Source organism: Lepisosteus platostomus, chromosome 14 (genome assembly GCF_059453375.1).
Source record: "Lepisosteus platostomus isolate fLepPlt1 chromosome 14, fLepPlt1.hap1, whole genome shotgun sequence".
Lineage (NCBI taxonomy): Eukaryota > Metazoa > Chordata > Actinopteri > Semionotiformes > Lepisosteidae > Lepisosteus > Lepisosteus platostomus.
In genome coordinates, this window is record NC_142624.1 from 20,622,781 (window position 1) to 20,638,538 (window position 15,758).

General features: G+C 35.4%; 2 protein-coding genes across 8 annotated transcripts in view; one reads left to right on the forward strand and one right to left on the reverse strand.

Annotated features, from left to right (window-relative positions):
* Window positions 1–15,758, reverse strand: part of tns1b (tensin 1b) — a 264,722-nt gene that overhangs the window by 233,449 nt on the left and 15,515 nt on the right. The window lies entirely within an intron of this gene.
* LOC148648957 (gastricsin-like) lies at window positions 1,871–10,362 on the forward strand. Of its 2 annotated transcripts, XM_088604940.1 has the most exons (9): window positions 1,872–2,026; window positions 4,965–5,094; window positions 5,823–5,940; window positions 6,608–6,726; window positions 7,744–7,931; window positions 8,158–8,274; window positions 9,359–9,506; window positions 9,588–9,686; window positions 10,007–10,362. In XM_088604940.1, the coding sequence occupies exons 1-9, from the start codon at window positions 1,968–1,970 to the stop codon at window positions 10,172–10,174; spliced, it is 1,146 nt and encodes a 381-aa protein (XP_088461066.1). In that variant the 5' UTR covers window positions 1,872–1,967; the 3' UTR covers window positions 10,175–10,362. The 2 variants fall into 2 exon arrangements, with proteins under 2 accessions (XP_088461067.1, XP_088461066.1); XM_088604941.1 differs by lacking the exon at window positions 4,965–5,094 and having other exon boundaries at window positions 1,871–2,026.

Here is a 15,758-nt window from a genome sequence, read left to right on the forward strand (position 1 = left end):
AGGAAAACGGGGCTGAAGACAGGGGGGCGTGTCCAAGGTGCGCTGGTGCACGGAGAGGTGTGGCCGAGGCGAACAATCCCAAAGAATAATCCATAGAGTATCCAAAACACGAAGGTAAGTCCAAAACCAGGAGATCCATCAGAACTCGGAATTAAAAACCACGACGGCCGGGTCGGAACCGGCGGACGGGAAACAGGAACGGGAACGGAGGTTAAAACCTTAACGGGACCAGGCGCTTCCTGGTCCCGGACTCGCACGATATGGAAATCAGATGCAGAGCCCGGAAGAGCGTCAGCGCCTGGCTTTTAAGGTGGGCAGGGAATGGGAAACAGGTGCAGAGAATGAAGTCTTTAGTGAAAGGGCTGGAGCACCCTTAAGGAGGGGGGACTATAGTCGTGACAACTTCATTCTTATAGTACAATATTCAACTATAAAAATAACACCTGGAGTACAGTATGTATTGCAAACACATTTTGCCTAATGTTACAGTTGAAAAATGCTTGTTTTCTGTTTTTGCCCCTGAAATAAAATGACTAAGAATTTTCTCATGAATAAAATATTGATTTCTGTCATTTTTGGAAAGTGTTCTTGATTCCCCTATGCACAACCAGGTAAACTAAAAGCTCTTGATTACATGCATGATTACATGCCTAATAGCATAATAGAAAGACTACCTTCTTTCTATTACGTTCTTTAAACATGATCCTAGATAGTTGTATACAAGAAACCATGGTCAAAACTGTGGTTTTTAGAACACTATGATTTTGTGTAGTGATTTTGACATAAACACCACTATTTTGTTATGACTGCATTAACTAAGGTGGCACCACAATACAACATAGGCCTTATTCTTTGTTTATTTTGCTTAAATCTATAAAGATTGTGGTTAGTGGATGTTTTGGTTTAGTTCTAAAATATGCCTTAGGTGTTCTCATAGGCATCAATGGAAAAACGCAAAGACAATAGAAAGCCTAAATTAAGTCTTAAACATGCTTGTGCAGTCCCAGAGTAATTTATTGTACTTTCCATCAGTCAGATAATTATCACCTTGCCTTTCTCCCTTGCAATCACCTTTTCAACCAGTTGCAACTGTTTTGGAGGGATTATACCTACAGTATAGTAATCTCAGTTTATATTATTGTGCATAATAATGCAAACATTTTAATACCTTGTGACTCCTTTATCATCTGTCTTTACAAAGCACCTTTTAGCTAATTCAAATAATATATTAATAATTCCCTAGAAAACATGTGCAATGATTCTGAATGAGCATCTTTTTATCTTTGGTGTCTTATACTGTACTGCATTGGTCATGGAGATAGTTGACCCCTCTTTTACATGAAGCCTGTGCTTTAATAAAAATGAATGCAACAAATTAATAAAAATGAATATCTCAGCATTTGGTCCAAAGTCAACTCTAGAGGTTTTCAATTAATAAAAGAAAAAAAAAACATCAGTGATACTGTATGTAAAAATAAATAAAAAGTAGAGATAGCACAAGGAGACTGTGAAGTTCATTTAGTTCTTTAGTGTATTTGCTTTTCTCACTGGCCAAAAACTGCCGCACAAAAACTACAAGTGCAGAAAAACAAAAATATTTCATATGTACAGTATATAATCAAATAATGTTCTTGTTATGATACAAACCAGACTTAATTACTGACAAGATTAATTTATCGAAATTGTATAAAGATTGAAATACAAAGCAGCAAAGATATACAAGAATGAACTTTCTTTTATCCTGCTTAAATCCGTGCTGAATTCAGATTTATTTTTTTATTTAAGACTCTATCTTATCTTTTTGAAATGAATAATGATATTAACTTATATACTCCCTCTCAAGAAAAACTGTACAAACATTACAGAAAGAGCAGATAAGATCATGGCTAAGGATCTGAATTCTACAAAAGGTATAAAAGACTACAGGTCACGGTGCACTGTGTTCAGCAGGAGAACAGAGTGCCGACATGATGAAGCATCTCATTCTTGGTCTGGTGTGTCTGGCTCTTACAGAGGGACTCATCAGGTGAGGAAACTGAAAACAAGTTTTGTTAATTACTTTTATACCTACCAGCTAATGCTAATGATTACAGAATTAGATACAATAGGTCAATTTCATAACATGAATTTCTGCATGGCTTCAGACTGCCTCTGAAACAGTTCAGGATGGAAAAAAATAGTTATGCTTCCACAAATAACAATGAGGATTGTAGTGTCATTTTAAAATGTTTTGCACTATTCTCCTGAGATGCATTTAATGCAATAAGTCCACTCCTGTTTTCTTTTAGAAGTTAATAACATCATTATGTCAATCAATATATGACTAATCATATGATACATTACAGAAAATACAGGCAATAGTCAATACTGATAAGAAAAATGTTTTTTTTAATTTTGTTTAATTTGAGCTGAATCATTAGGACCAGTATGGATGTATTAGTTATCATAAATAGCACTGTACTCCTGAGTGCTGTAATCCTAAACAATTTCATATTTAGTAGAGTAGAACTATTTGTAATGTATATACTGTGCCATGAAACCAGGGGAAAGCATTTAAAACTGTTGAGTACTGTACACATTGTATTACTTACCTCATCTACACAGAATAGAGATTATCAAAAAGGTGAACCACTTACTCCTTACTTACAATCAAGAATATAATTTAAATAATTGCATTAAAATTAGAAGTAATGTTAAAATTATACAACACATTTATTAGACCTCACTAGGAATAGTGTTCAGTCTTAGTCACCATAATACAAGAGAGACAATGCTGCTCTAGTGCAGGGATCCTTGAACTGTGTCCCTTCCAATCTTCTTCAGTTCTACCACAATTCTTCAGCTGAACCAGCATTCAGTGTTTTAATTTATACAGTAATTAACAGACTCTAAATAACAACTGAGGTGTTGATTACACTAAAGTACGGTATTGTAGTGGATTTAAAGGGTTACCATCAGCAAACAGATTAATTTTGTATCTGAAGAAAATATTATACTCCTAGAGATTAAGAAAACTGAATTTAAAAAAAAAATAAATCCTAAAGGACATTGAGACAGTTTAACCAAGGAAGTGTTATAAAATTAGCAACTATAAAAGGCCCTAAGGAAAAAATGGAAATAATGCTCAGTAAAGGTCAGGACAAAAACAAGAAACACATCTTTACTCAACGGATTGTCTGAAATCAATTCCTAAGCCATATTGTTGAAGCTGACTCTGTAACATTAAAAATATGGCTTTCTAGAATGTTTGGATCATTAAGCTGCATCCATACTGTAATTACAAGATTGTGTCTCATTTCATTTGTAACCTTGGTTATGTTGTGCTGTACTCTGTATTAAAGTTGCTAGCATTACTATAGCAGCTGTTCTTAAAAGCAGAATGTATTAATGGTCTTACTGAACAGAGGTTCAGACAATTGTCAGATTCTAATTTTGCACTTTTGCTGTGCATTGAAAGCACCAAGGTTCAACATGGCAATATGTGCATCTTTTCTAGTACATCTCACTTATCCCAGAAATGTACAGTGTGAAATGTAAGTTTCACGCTTTACATTTCTGGCACCTTATCTTCATCACTTTAATTGCCTACAAACCCAGGACAAGAGTCCTTCTAGACTCTTCAACCTTAACCCTTCACTGAAAACAAGCTGCTCTACTACCAACATACTCTACCATCTGCATTTTTCTTCAGTGTTTCTGATGTCATCAAGCCTTCCAGAAATTCTGAGTAACTGCTGCAAATTTGTCTGCCGATTTCACTTTGTTCTGTTCCTAAACCTGCCTGCGCCACTCTTCTCTCTTCTCCCCCTTCTTTCCATTTGGGGTCGAGTGTTTTACTGCACCTATGGCCTCAACCTATATCTGGTTATTCATCTCTTCCATCTCTCCAATCCTTTTTGCTGTCCTTAAAGGAACCCCCGGTTGTTGACTCCCACTCCACCCCTCGGGTGCAAGCACATAGTGTCAGTCTGTACTGGATCTGGCCTTCCTCATTCACAGGTCATACTGTCCCAGGCATTTAGGCCTTGGCTTTTACATTGATGAGTGCCCCATTTACCCACTAAAGCTGGTGTCGAAATGATACAGCGTCAAACCTTGATTCTTCACCCTCCTAAAGCTTCCAGCAGCCTATGTGGCTAATAATTCTTGTTTTAGAGGTTCATCCTGGAATATAATCTCATTCAATCCATCTAGAAAACTTCAGTGTTTGGTACTGAATGTCTCTTCCTGTTTCCACATCAGGCTACTCTTCCATGTTACCACAGGGTAGGTAATACTTATACAGAGTAGTGTAGTACTACAGAATAGCTAGTACTACAGTACTACTCTTGTTAGTTGCTAATACAGAGTTCTAATCTAAAACTAGCCCTGGTAATGCTACTAGTACTAGTACTAGTACTAGTAATGCTAGTACTGCCACCTGTTTGCAAACTTGCTGTTAATTCCATCACCTGCATCATACGTGTGCTTCTAATGGACTGCACATCTGAACCTACTCAATCAAACAAACTCAAGCCTGCATCAAATGTGCTTGTCATTTTCCATGCTTTATGTGCATTCTACTCCATTCTGGCAAAACTGCAATCAAATCAGCTTGCTCTTAACCCAGTGTTCAAAATCTATGTTTGGGGGATTCTTTTGGGGGATGTGACAGCTCTGATCTCTGTCAAGCACTGTTACTTCCTCAGAAAGGCAACATAAAGCTCTAGTATTAAGAATAATATCACTTTATATTTGTTGATTTGTGTTGCTGTTATTATTAGAATATGACTGAAACCATATTGTCAGCTTTATTTTTGTGGCTCTAACTATATTCTACGTACATAAAAAATGTAAGTTCAGTATTATGATACTGTCATGATTAGCATGACATACAGTTAAGTTTATTTTTCAAACCATTATTTTAATTTGCTGTTTTCCCCCTTGGATCTGCACTCCATTTCTGGACTTGCTTTTATCACTAGAATCCCCCTGTTGAACATGAAGTCTATCTACGAGGAACTGAAAGAGAGAGGAGAACTGGAGGAATTTTTAAAGAATGAACAGTACAGTGCACCTGGTACATACAATGAACAACTCATAAATTATCACAATGTAAGTCAGAGCAAACAAACTTAATTAATGTTCTAGGTTTAAACTGATTATTACTTTGACAATGCAGTCAAGCCCTACAGAAACATATTAAATACAATTAGCATATACTGTGTATGAATTCATTAGCTGTATGTCATGTGACAAAATTTCTTGAGAACACAGTTTAAATAGTTGCAGGGAAAAAAACATGTACAGTACAATGGCATAACTAAAGGACAACAAGCTTATTCTGGAGCATTAAAGCAAATAAGTAACCACAAAGATTCAGAAAGTAATTTCTAAATTCAAAAATGGATAAATTAAAGCATTATTTTTAAAGTGCTTGTGTTACAAATGTTTGGAAGTACCCTTTTCAGAAACCACCTTGCCAATCCTCTGACATCCACATAATGAAGAATTAAATACTTCTTTGTATTACAAAGACAGCTATTTCCTCCTACACAAGTATTAATTCAGTCAACTATTACATGCAAATCTTTATATTCAGGCCATCCTGAATTTGTGGCATGAGTCATACTTACAGTAAAATTGAACATTCATTTTTTAGGAATATTCTGTTTATAAAAGCAATTAAATTAATACTGGGCAAGATAAATCAGCAGAACTGTAGATCTGTTCAAGAGTATGAAATCAAGATAAATAATTTATACAGTTTATATTTTTGATGTGTAACGTGTGCACCATCTTATTATAGTTACAAATAATAGCTCTCACATTGACTTTTACAGATGGCATATTTTGGCAAAATTAATGTAGGAACCCCTCCACAATCTTTTTATGTCCATTTTGATACCGGATCTTCTACTCTCTGGATCAACTCAGTCTACTGCAAGAGTGAAGCCTGCAGTAAGTACTTAGTACTTAGTAGATTATGTAAGGCAAAATACCCTTAAATGAAGCTGTTCTATGCTCATAGAGATATTTTTAAAGATTAAGAAGAACGACAGATAAATGACATACAGATAGAAATTTGTTTAATCTTTCAATAATCACACCTTTGTTGCAATAGTTTAATTACTTTTGAAATTCTTTTTTTTTCTGTCGACAACACAGTATCAGACTCTGAAGAAAAAGACCAATGAAGTGCCAATGAGGTTTTGCTTATGAATGAGTCATATTCCTTATTTAATTAAGTCGGTATTCTGCCCTGGACAGGATGCTACTCCATTGCCAGGCACACACAGATACAGGGACAAGTTAAACAACCAATTAACTTAGCTAGAATATGTTTTGGAAAGAGAGAAGAATCCACAGCACACAGTGAAAACCCACGTGATCAAACCGAATCAAACTCAGGACACAAGAGCTGTGAAGCAGAAGTGCTAATCGCCATGTCCATGTCACAGTGGCACCCTTATAATATAGCGACAAAATGTCTCATACAGTAAGTGTGTAAAGAAGATGACCGGTAATTCTATTTTTTCCTTATCAGTTAATATCATAGGTTTCCTTCCATTACTCCATCTTATTGGTTAATGTATCAATTTTAGAATTCTTCTTTGTTCTCTCATAGCACATCATCCACTGTTCAACCCACAGAAGTCTTCCACCTATCATAGCAATGAGCAGCCCTTCTCTATCCATTATGGAACAGGAAGCCTCACAGGTGTTATTGGCTATGATACAGTCACTGTAAGTAAATGGGTCTTACTCTATGGGAAGTGTAAAGTGCAACGTTTCACAAGTATTAACTAGATTCTCCTCAGAGAATGAATAATCACTATAATAAAGATAACAACAATATGTTTTCATAAATGTACCTTAAAGAAATATATAAAAAAAATCAGATAAGTCACAATGCTCTGAAAATGTTACAATCATAGCATATCTAAAACTGCAATACATAAGTGTTAGTGTAAGAAAAAGCCAATAAAAATACATTTGAGACATGACTTAAAAAACTGAACCTTTAATGACCTGTGGAGGGTTTTTTGCTGTTTAATAGGGAATTTTTAATGGAGTTTCTCAGAGTGCCCCATTAAAACACTTGTTTTTGGCAATTATAAAATTCCACTGTCTTGAAGTAGCATGGACCAGACCATTCAAAGACATATTCTAGTCTTTCTATTCTAGATATATAAAATGTTACTTATATAGTACTTATCTTCAAACTACAAGTTAATTTCTATTTTGAGAAAAAAAACAGGTTCATTTGAAATGAATGTACCAAGTAAATGCATGTAATTCAGGAATGTTAAATGACAAATCATTAACAGCAAAGGATTTCCCATATTTATGATTAACACTTTTTGCTGTAAACTGAGGCAATTATACATCTTCACCTCTAAAGTAAATATAGTGAGCATTTGATAATGTGAATATGAGGGCAACTACTGTAAGTGAACTTTTTTAACACTGGTGTTCCCACTACAATTTGGAGTGAGCAATTTGGTGGCAGTGAAGTTTTCAGAAATTAATGAGACAGAGAGATGAAAGGTATAAACTTATGGTCATTATGACATCTATCTTCTAGTCAAGACATAAAAATAACCTCAGTCAACAGAAACATTGCTAATTGTTCACATTTTTCATCATCTATATAAGTTCAATATCAGAAAACCACGGATTAATAAATTATTGAATTACTGTACATTGCCTCCTTACAATCATTAGCAGAAAAGTGAAAAGGTTTTTTGTGTGTCTCCACAGCTTGGGGATCTCACTGTCACAAACCAGAAGATAGGTCTGAGTATCACAGAACCAGGAAACCACTTTGCAAGACCCCTACATGATGGAATCATGGGGCTAGCGTTTAAACAGAACGAAGGAACTATTGTGGACACCATGATAAAAGAGAACTTGCTTGAGGAGCCTGTCTTTGCTTTCTACCTCAGCAAGTGAGATTCCATGTATTCAACATAAAGTGTATATTCTACCTGAATGCTAAATATTCAAAGTGCGACGAATATATTTCTGTAAAATGATGCAAAGCAAAAAAGTTTTTATTTTGTATTATATGTACAACAAAAGTAATTAGCTGCACTTATACTATTCTGTGGGCTTGAATTAGAATTATTTGAATTATCTCTTTTGAATGATTACAGTATGTAATTTTATCTCAAGGAGCTCAGAACGGGGCAGCGAAGTTGTTTTTGGTGGAACAGACCCAAGTCACTACACTGGGGAAATTCACTGGGTTCCTGTTGCCCATGAAAGCCACTGGCAGCTGGTTTTTGAAGGGTATGTTGTCCAGGTTTTGGCAATCAGTTGAAAATCTCTTCAGTGACTATAAGTATTGCTTCAACAAGTAACTCATATTTGTAACACAATTATTAATTACTTCCAAAACATTTTCTTTACTCTTAACCCAGGGCTCAGCAGAAAAGTCTGGCCATAGTGGTAAGCACTAACGCCAAAGCCATTACTTTATTAAGAATTAATAGATTTGTTGCACATAACATAGTTACAATCATACAAAGTGGTAGCTGATGCCAGCTCTTAAAAAGTGAAATTATAAATCCACAGTTTGGTGAAGAATTTATGGAGTCTTTTTTCCACATCTCCATGAATCAAAAGCTAGTGCTTTTTCTTTTCCTTCGTTACTTATATTAAAGCCACATGTGGACACACATCCCAGACATTATAAAGCATTTTTATGAAAGGTGTTTTCTCTTCTAGCTTCTACTTTCTATAAATCCCACACTGAATTATCAACTTGTTATACAATATTCTAATCCAAACATGTGTCTTTATCCATAATGACTATTTTAATGCATGTCTTATTATGTATATTACAATTATCATTTCAAGAGCTGAGGTGCATTTGAGGTTTAAGAGTTATTATTATGACGTCTACTTTCAATAGTTTCCCACACATTGTTAACTAAAGCTTACTGTAAATTAGTAAATAGCCAATTAGCTCTTGAAATTTCTAGTGGTTCCACCACTATAAAATTATTCAAGTTTATTTAATTTCCTAAAATGAAAACCTACAAAACAAAATTGTCAAAATACTAAAACACCTTGGGAAAACACAAAATTGTGGATGAGACAGCAGAACAAAAGCAGCAGCCACGAATACTGCAATGTCACAGAGATTCCTCTGGATTTTTCACTTTAATCTCATTTAAAATTATTGCTCTTTTCCACTAATATTAGACATACAGTATATTATACAAATGTTGAATGCAAAACATATTTCTTCTAGAAAGATGATTTTGTGAGGTTACCAATACTAAGTTGCTGTTCCTTTAGAAACCTTTCACAAAATATGTTACCGATGTGTACTTGCTGATTTGCTTCTTTTTAACAAATTTTCTCAAAGGTTTGAAATAGACCACCACAGCACAGGCTGGTGCCAGAGTGGTTGCTCTGCGATTGTAGACACTGGCACCTCTCTTCTTGCATGCCCCCCTCAATATGTAGATGAACTCCATCAGGCTCTTGGAGCTCAACAAGATCAGAACGGAAAGGTGAGTACCTCAAAGCCCTGGCTGTCATATTAACACTAATTTGTAGAGGACACATTTAACTCAGTTGCTCTCTATTTTCAGTATGTCTTTGATTGCGACAGCATAGACTCCTTGCCTCCTCTCACGTTCATCATGAATGGAGCTCACCTTCATCTTGAGCCCTCTGCTTATGTGTTAGTGGTAAGTATTCACTGCTGTCGTAGGCATCTGTAATGCATTGCTCTCTGAGGGAAGCAATGAATATAAATCATCGCAGTCAAATTAACTATAATCTTCTTGCTTGTCACCAGTTTTTATATTGTTCTATATTCTATGTTGTGGTTATAATACAAATAACCTAAGTTCTATCAGCTGGCTATATTTTCTTTTTAGTTTGTAAAAAAGGAGAAAGGTTGTAAAAAATAGGAGAAAGGCGAAGTAATATGTTTTAATAGAAGCAAACACAGTGTTGCTGCAGAAGGAAGTGAACTTTATGGATACATCCTGTGACTATGTTTCAGTACCAGGACGACTATGGAAACTCTTACTGCACCAGTGGGATTGAAGGTTCCCGAGAGGAGTATCGGGATGGTTTGCCATACTGGGTTCTGGGAGATGTGTTCCTGAGGCAATTTTATTCTGTTTTTGACCAAGGGAATGGCAGAGTTGGGTTTGCTACACTTGCTTAAAGATCTCTTATCCACGTCACTTAACAAACCTCTACAAATTGATACATCTTATTAAGTGAAACCAGCGACAGTCTTCTAGTCATCCTAGAAGAACATATTTTAAGAGGGGCACTCTGAATTTTAACCATTAAAAATTGTGCATTTTTAAATGTACAACCATAAACCTGATTAAAAGGAATAAAATGCAATCTATGTTTCGGGTTATATTTTGGCAATTCTTACTGATATGTTTAAAGATGTAAGATTTTTCGTGTGCTTGTTTTCTATCTGATAAAGAGAAACTCCAGTTTCTCATACTTTATTTTCTTACACAGTTCCAGGGCATTGGGAGATACTCTGTAGTTACTCAGTATTGAGAAATACATTTTCAACATTTGAAACCATTAACTATAATTTTCATGCATCTCCATAGTTGACAACTTTACAATCAGTATATATTTCCTTGCTTATGGTTCTGGACTGCAGTGAAGATGAAAAACATTGACTAAAACCTTATTAAACTTCAAAAACATGTCACATTTTTTCAGCTCTCAAAAGCTGTAATGGATCACCGTAATAGGTATTTTCACTTTTCTGTGTTTTGTTATTTAGAACAGAGTTCAATTAGTAGGTTTTAGTTGACTGTCAGATTTTGCTATGCTTTGTGCCCCTTGGGTGCCTACATGGAACTGATCCCACAGCCACTGTGTCTCCACTGAAGGAAACAGATCTTTGACCAGATCAAAGGTGAAAAAGAAGTTGACGTTGAGGCACATAGCAAAAAAATAAAAACTGGACGGGAATTGAAATGCTAATTAGCTTGGATAAGAAAGTGTGTTTTAACAGCATTTTGTGTTCGTAAATTAAATTCAAAGAAAAAAATTAATCAAAATAATCAAAATATCAACAAAGAGTCTTTGGAGGGATTTGAACCGAAACTTGTACAGAGAATTTCAGATACCTCATACAATTGGTCAAGTGATAATCTGACACAATGTAATTTCTATGTTTGTCTAAAGTACACAGAATGCCCTACTTTGTTTTGATAAACCTGTTTGTATTGCCATATTGATATTATTTTACTACAATTTTGCTGAAATGCCCAGGACATTTATAAAATCTCTTAATAGCTCTTGGCTATTACAAGGACATATCACCCACCAACTGTGTTGAGAGTCTATGATACTGTCTTCCAACAACATAAATCTATGGGTCTAGCTGTTTATGTGAAAAAATAGAGGACCCACCTAGTAAAGTATAGAGTCTTCTGAACAATGTCTGCCGGTAATTCTAAATACAAAAATAAACATTATCTAGACTGCCAATCTTTTACGCCACAGTCACTGACAGAGCATACTGTACAATGCAATAAAGTAACTGATATGACAAAACAACCTTATGTCACAATTTTCAACAACCTTTTGACATTTAGTACTTTGCAAACATATTCACTTCAATGTACCATTCGGTTAAAAGACAGATCAAATAAAAATATTTGAAACTGAATGCTTCTATCAAAACTAGAATGCTGAAACTGAACACTTTAATGGTAAAGCTGTTAAAAGTAAGAAAACACTGCAAGGAAAATATTTTGATTAAAATATATTTCAAAATATATATACATTATTTGCAATCCAATGAAATGGAATATAATAGGAAGAGGGTGAATTCTTTATGCATATGTTTTTTACAAATGAATACACATATAGTTGCACTATGAAATCTCCTTCATTATGAAGACATGTTTTGGGGGTTTACATTAAAAAAGCAAGCATAATATCAAACATCTTGTTTTGTATTTTGAACAGTCATTTGAGATCTGAAAGTCATAGTGGTAGTGTAAGTTAGGTAAACCAGTCTGAAAATGACTTGAGATGTGGAGGTGTGTGACAGTTCATTACTGAGCAGTCAATTAAAAACTGAACCCCTGCAAGAGGGGTCTGATGTTTTGCACTGGTCCAGAAAGTGAAAAGAACAGGTTGTGCAGCTTTATGGAAAAAAAAGAAGAAAGAGAAAGAGATGCTGAGTGTAGAAATGCTTAGAGAAGATCGTGTGGCCATGATGACCAAAAATCTGGGCAAATTGGTCAAGTACTTTGTACACTATGTCTAGCTCATTTCCAGTAATTTATGTCTATACTTTGATTGCTGACATTCCAGTGCAAATATCTATTAGGTGATGTCTCTTGAAAAAGAATGTAGAAACATGGAAACCTATCCATTAAAGAAGACAGAGAAAAGACAAAACAGCAATAATTCAAATTATCCAAATTATCTGCCCCAGCTTGTTGCAATCTTCAGAAAAGTTGAGCTGTCTTCCTGCATTTATTCACAGTAAATGCAGCATGTCAAAAGGGGATTTTATTACCTCCCTGAAGGAAACATTCTCAGAATAATGAAAACACGATCACACGACCTGAATACCAGCGCTTTAGTGTTCTCTGCTGTTCCCTTAATTGCGGTTCCCCTGGATGTCTCTTGCATTTATTTACAAAAAGGTAAAAATGGAAACAAAAAGAGAGAAACCATTTCAGCGCTATTTCTGTAAAATCCAAAGCAGACTATGCATGAATGCTTCAGTCTGTCTAACTCTGCCATATGTTTTCTATAGTTACAAAGCAACGACAGGGTGTAATGGGCTAAATCAAAAGAAATTGAGAAAAAGCGTAAAGACCATGCAGAAATAGTCAGGGTCACATCATTGTAGACCTTGTAGAAATCCATGGTTGCTAAGCACAAATGCTACTTTGGGATTCCCAATAGCAAAAAAGAAGACAAGAAAAACGCTACAGAGTAAAAGCTCAAGAAAAAAAACAACACACAGCAGCACATTCAGCAAATTACAAAGAGAAATCTAAAGGACATTGAAAAAGTTTAGATTTCTAAAAAGGACACTGACATTTTCTTTATCCCTAGAAAATAATTGTTTATTTTTACCAAACAGAATGGTTAAACCATGCTCAGATCTGCTCATTAAAGGCCAATTAGCTGTGATGTTTCCATAGTATAGTTTGCAAACAAGGTTATACAGCTACAACCCAATTACAGCATGTATTATTTTACATTTACTTATCATGTGTTTCCCTCTAAGCTCTATTCATTACTGTACATTTATGAATTACAGCTTTTGCTTCCCTACAGTTTTTGTATTTTTTAATCCTAAAAAGATACAGAGGGAACTCTCTTCCACTTACAAACAATACTTTCCATAGGCAGTTGGGAAAAAAACAATTTCCCTAGGAACTGGCCTGTACAGTTTTTTAGGTCAGTGCAAGCCTGTGACTGTACGTCACAGAATCTCTTTGATATTGTATTATAGTCTTAAAATAATAATGACAATAATGTAAAAATATAAAGAGTACTTTGTTCTGAATTGCAAGGTAACATTGAAAAATAATGCAATCAGAAATTTCATAAACAAACCTAATCTTTTGTGTTACAGTGAGTCAGTTTCTTCACCAATCACTCAATTCCAGTGGCAGACTTCCAGTTTTGCATAACATTTTTCCCACAAATGATAAGTGCTACAGTTCATTTTCCAGTGCCTGCTAGACTTTAATGTTGCAATGTATACTTTGTACCACTAGTTGGAATCCCTGTCTTGAAAAGCCAAGTACGATCTTTAAAAACACCAATTCATATTTAATAACATATTTTATTTATGTAGGGTTCTATTTTTTCTAATAAGAAAACAACCAAGTTTTAAGTGCAATTTGCTGTTTCAGAGCATTTTAAGATTCCCTAGATTTGGAGCATTAGCAAGCTATTTTTAAGTTTAATATTTATTGAGTATAAATTGCTTTTTGCTCTTTTTCACTTTCATGAAAGAAGTTTGGTGAACTTGGTGGAAAAGTGGAACAAATGGTCAAAAAGCAACAGTTTTGATCTCACTACCAAAATAAATATTTTGTGGTCTTTCTGCTCTCTAGGATTGTGGGATGCAGCCATTTTTCAGTGTCCTGCAAATTCACTCTCATCCCTTTTATTAGTGTTCTCACTGTGCTGTCATGTGGCCTGCAGTTTCTGCCAAGATGAGCTACCCTGAGATAGCAGGCACACAGGACACATACCAGCACAAGACATATTGCCCATCAAAGCCAAGTATAACATGGCACCTCTGTATCTATGTCAGATGACCAGATGTCTGTGAGCTTTTACAGATGGCTTGTAAACAGCTGTTTGCTCATTGTCAGTGTTTCCAATTTTAACTCTTAACCTTGTGTACCTGTATATTTCCAGGACATAACCCTCCTGCCTCATGTTCAATTTAAAATCCAGTTTCAGACAGATGGAGAACAGCATATGCAATATACTAGGTTAACCAGACGTGCGATACATTAGCCTTAAGAATCTGAATCTTTACACATGAAAAATAATTTAAAAATTAATGTATACATGATTAAATGGACGGTACATTTTGGTTCCAATGGGGGCTGAACAAAATAAATGGAAACATATACAGGCTATCAGGTAACCAGTACAGGGATGGGATGGCAACTCAAAGTGTTCATGTTATAGCCTACGTCTTACTTGTTTTTTGCAGTACTCACTAACTGATTTTGTTTTGTCTGAGATGACAGGGAGCCAAAATACATAATAATTCTTCTTGTTCCTCAACTAAAGAATATAAAAAAGGATGATCCTCCAGAGCTGGCTAAATTGGCCACGCTGGTGGAGCTATCAACAGAATAGCAGGTGTGATATGACAAAACTGAGATGGTGACGCTGAGTTCCCAGATTGCTGCAATGACTAAGACTAAGAACATTCAGATGACAGCTTTTCCGCAATTAGTCTCAAACTGGACTGGTCTCAGGCAATAATAGGCACAAAAAAAGATACACGGTACTGCAACCGCAAAGCTGTAAAGTAGGGAATGGAAGGTGGTTAAACAGAAAGATGACTCACACCAAAATAATATTCGCATAATGGGTTTGCCATAGGCAGAAGAAAGAAAAGTATCAGTGGAAAGATGACATAGAATATATGGAAATAACTGTTCTAGGGGCTAAGAAAATTACAGATATTTAGACAAAGCGTAGAGACTTCCTGGCTCCTCTTCTTTTTGTACTTTCCATATCTGGGACAACAAACACTTTTTCTCCAAAAATCATATCAGAATGATCCCCTTATTTTTTATGGAGTGTATATGCCTGCTAGTAGACAGGACCATATTAAAGCAAGTTCCTAATCCTCTGTGTACACTCTAAACCAGTCCTTTTGCAATGGCTGAAACAGATCTGACTGGATGGTGTGACTGCAGTTTAAGATGGTACTGCTGCATCAAGAGCGCCCACATACTCTTCCCTGGTATTACTGGAGTCTGGCCCATTCAAAAACATTTAAATGAAGCTCTCTACTGCTCTGAGCCATGGTTCTGGAGGTAAGGGTGGGATGAGGCACAGAGTGCTGCTGCTGACACAGACAAAGCTTTTATTGCATAAAACTTAAAACTACTGAATCTTTTAGAGTGTATTTTTTGTATTCTTTTGTGATGGGTTTTCATACAGTGGAACCTGTGCACCTGTATATTTTATTCAGCTGCTGTGTAAGCAAAATATTACATCCAGTATACTGTATATTTTTCTCTTAAATATACAATATAATT

What these genes read in the sequence shown, in the direction of transcription:
- LOC148648957 (XM_088604940.1), top strand. Translation starts at nt 1,968, where the DNA reads ATGATGAAGCATCTCATTCTTGGTCTGGTGTGTCTGGCTCTTACAGAG. An exon ending in TTGGCTATGATACAGTCACT is followed by an intron (nt 6,727 to 7,743) that starts GTAAGTAAATGG and finishes GTGTCTCCACAG; the next exon opens with CTTGGGGATCTCACTGTCAC. An exon ending in TTTGCTTTCTACCTCAGCAA is followed by an intron (nt 7,932 to 8,157) that starts GTGAGATTCCAT and finishes TTTTATCTCAAG; the next exon opens with GAGCTCAGAACGGGGCAGCG.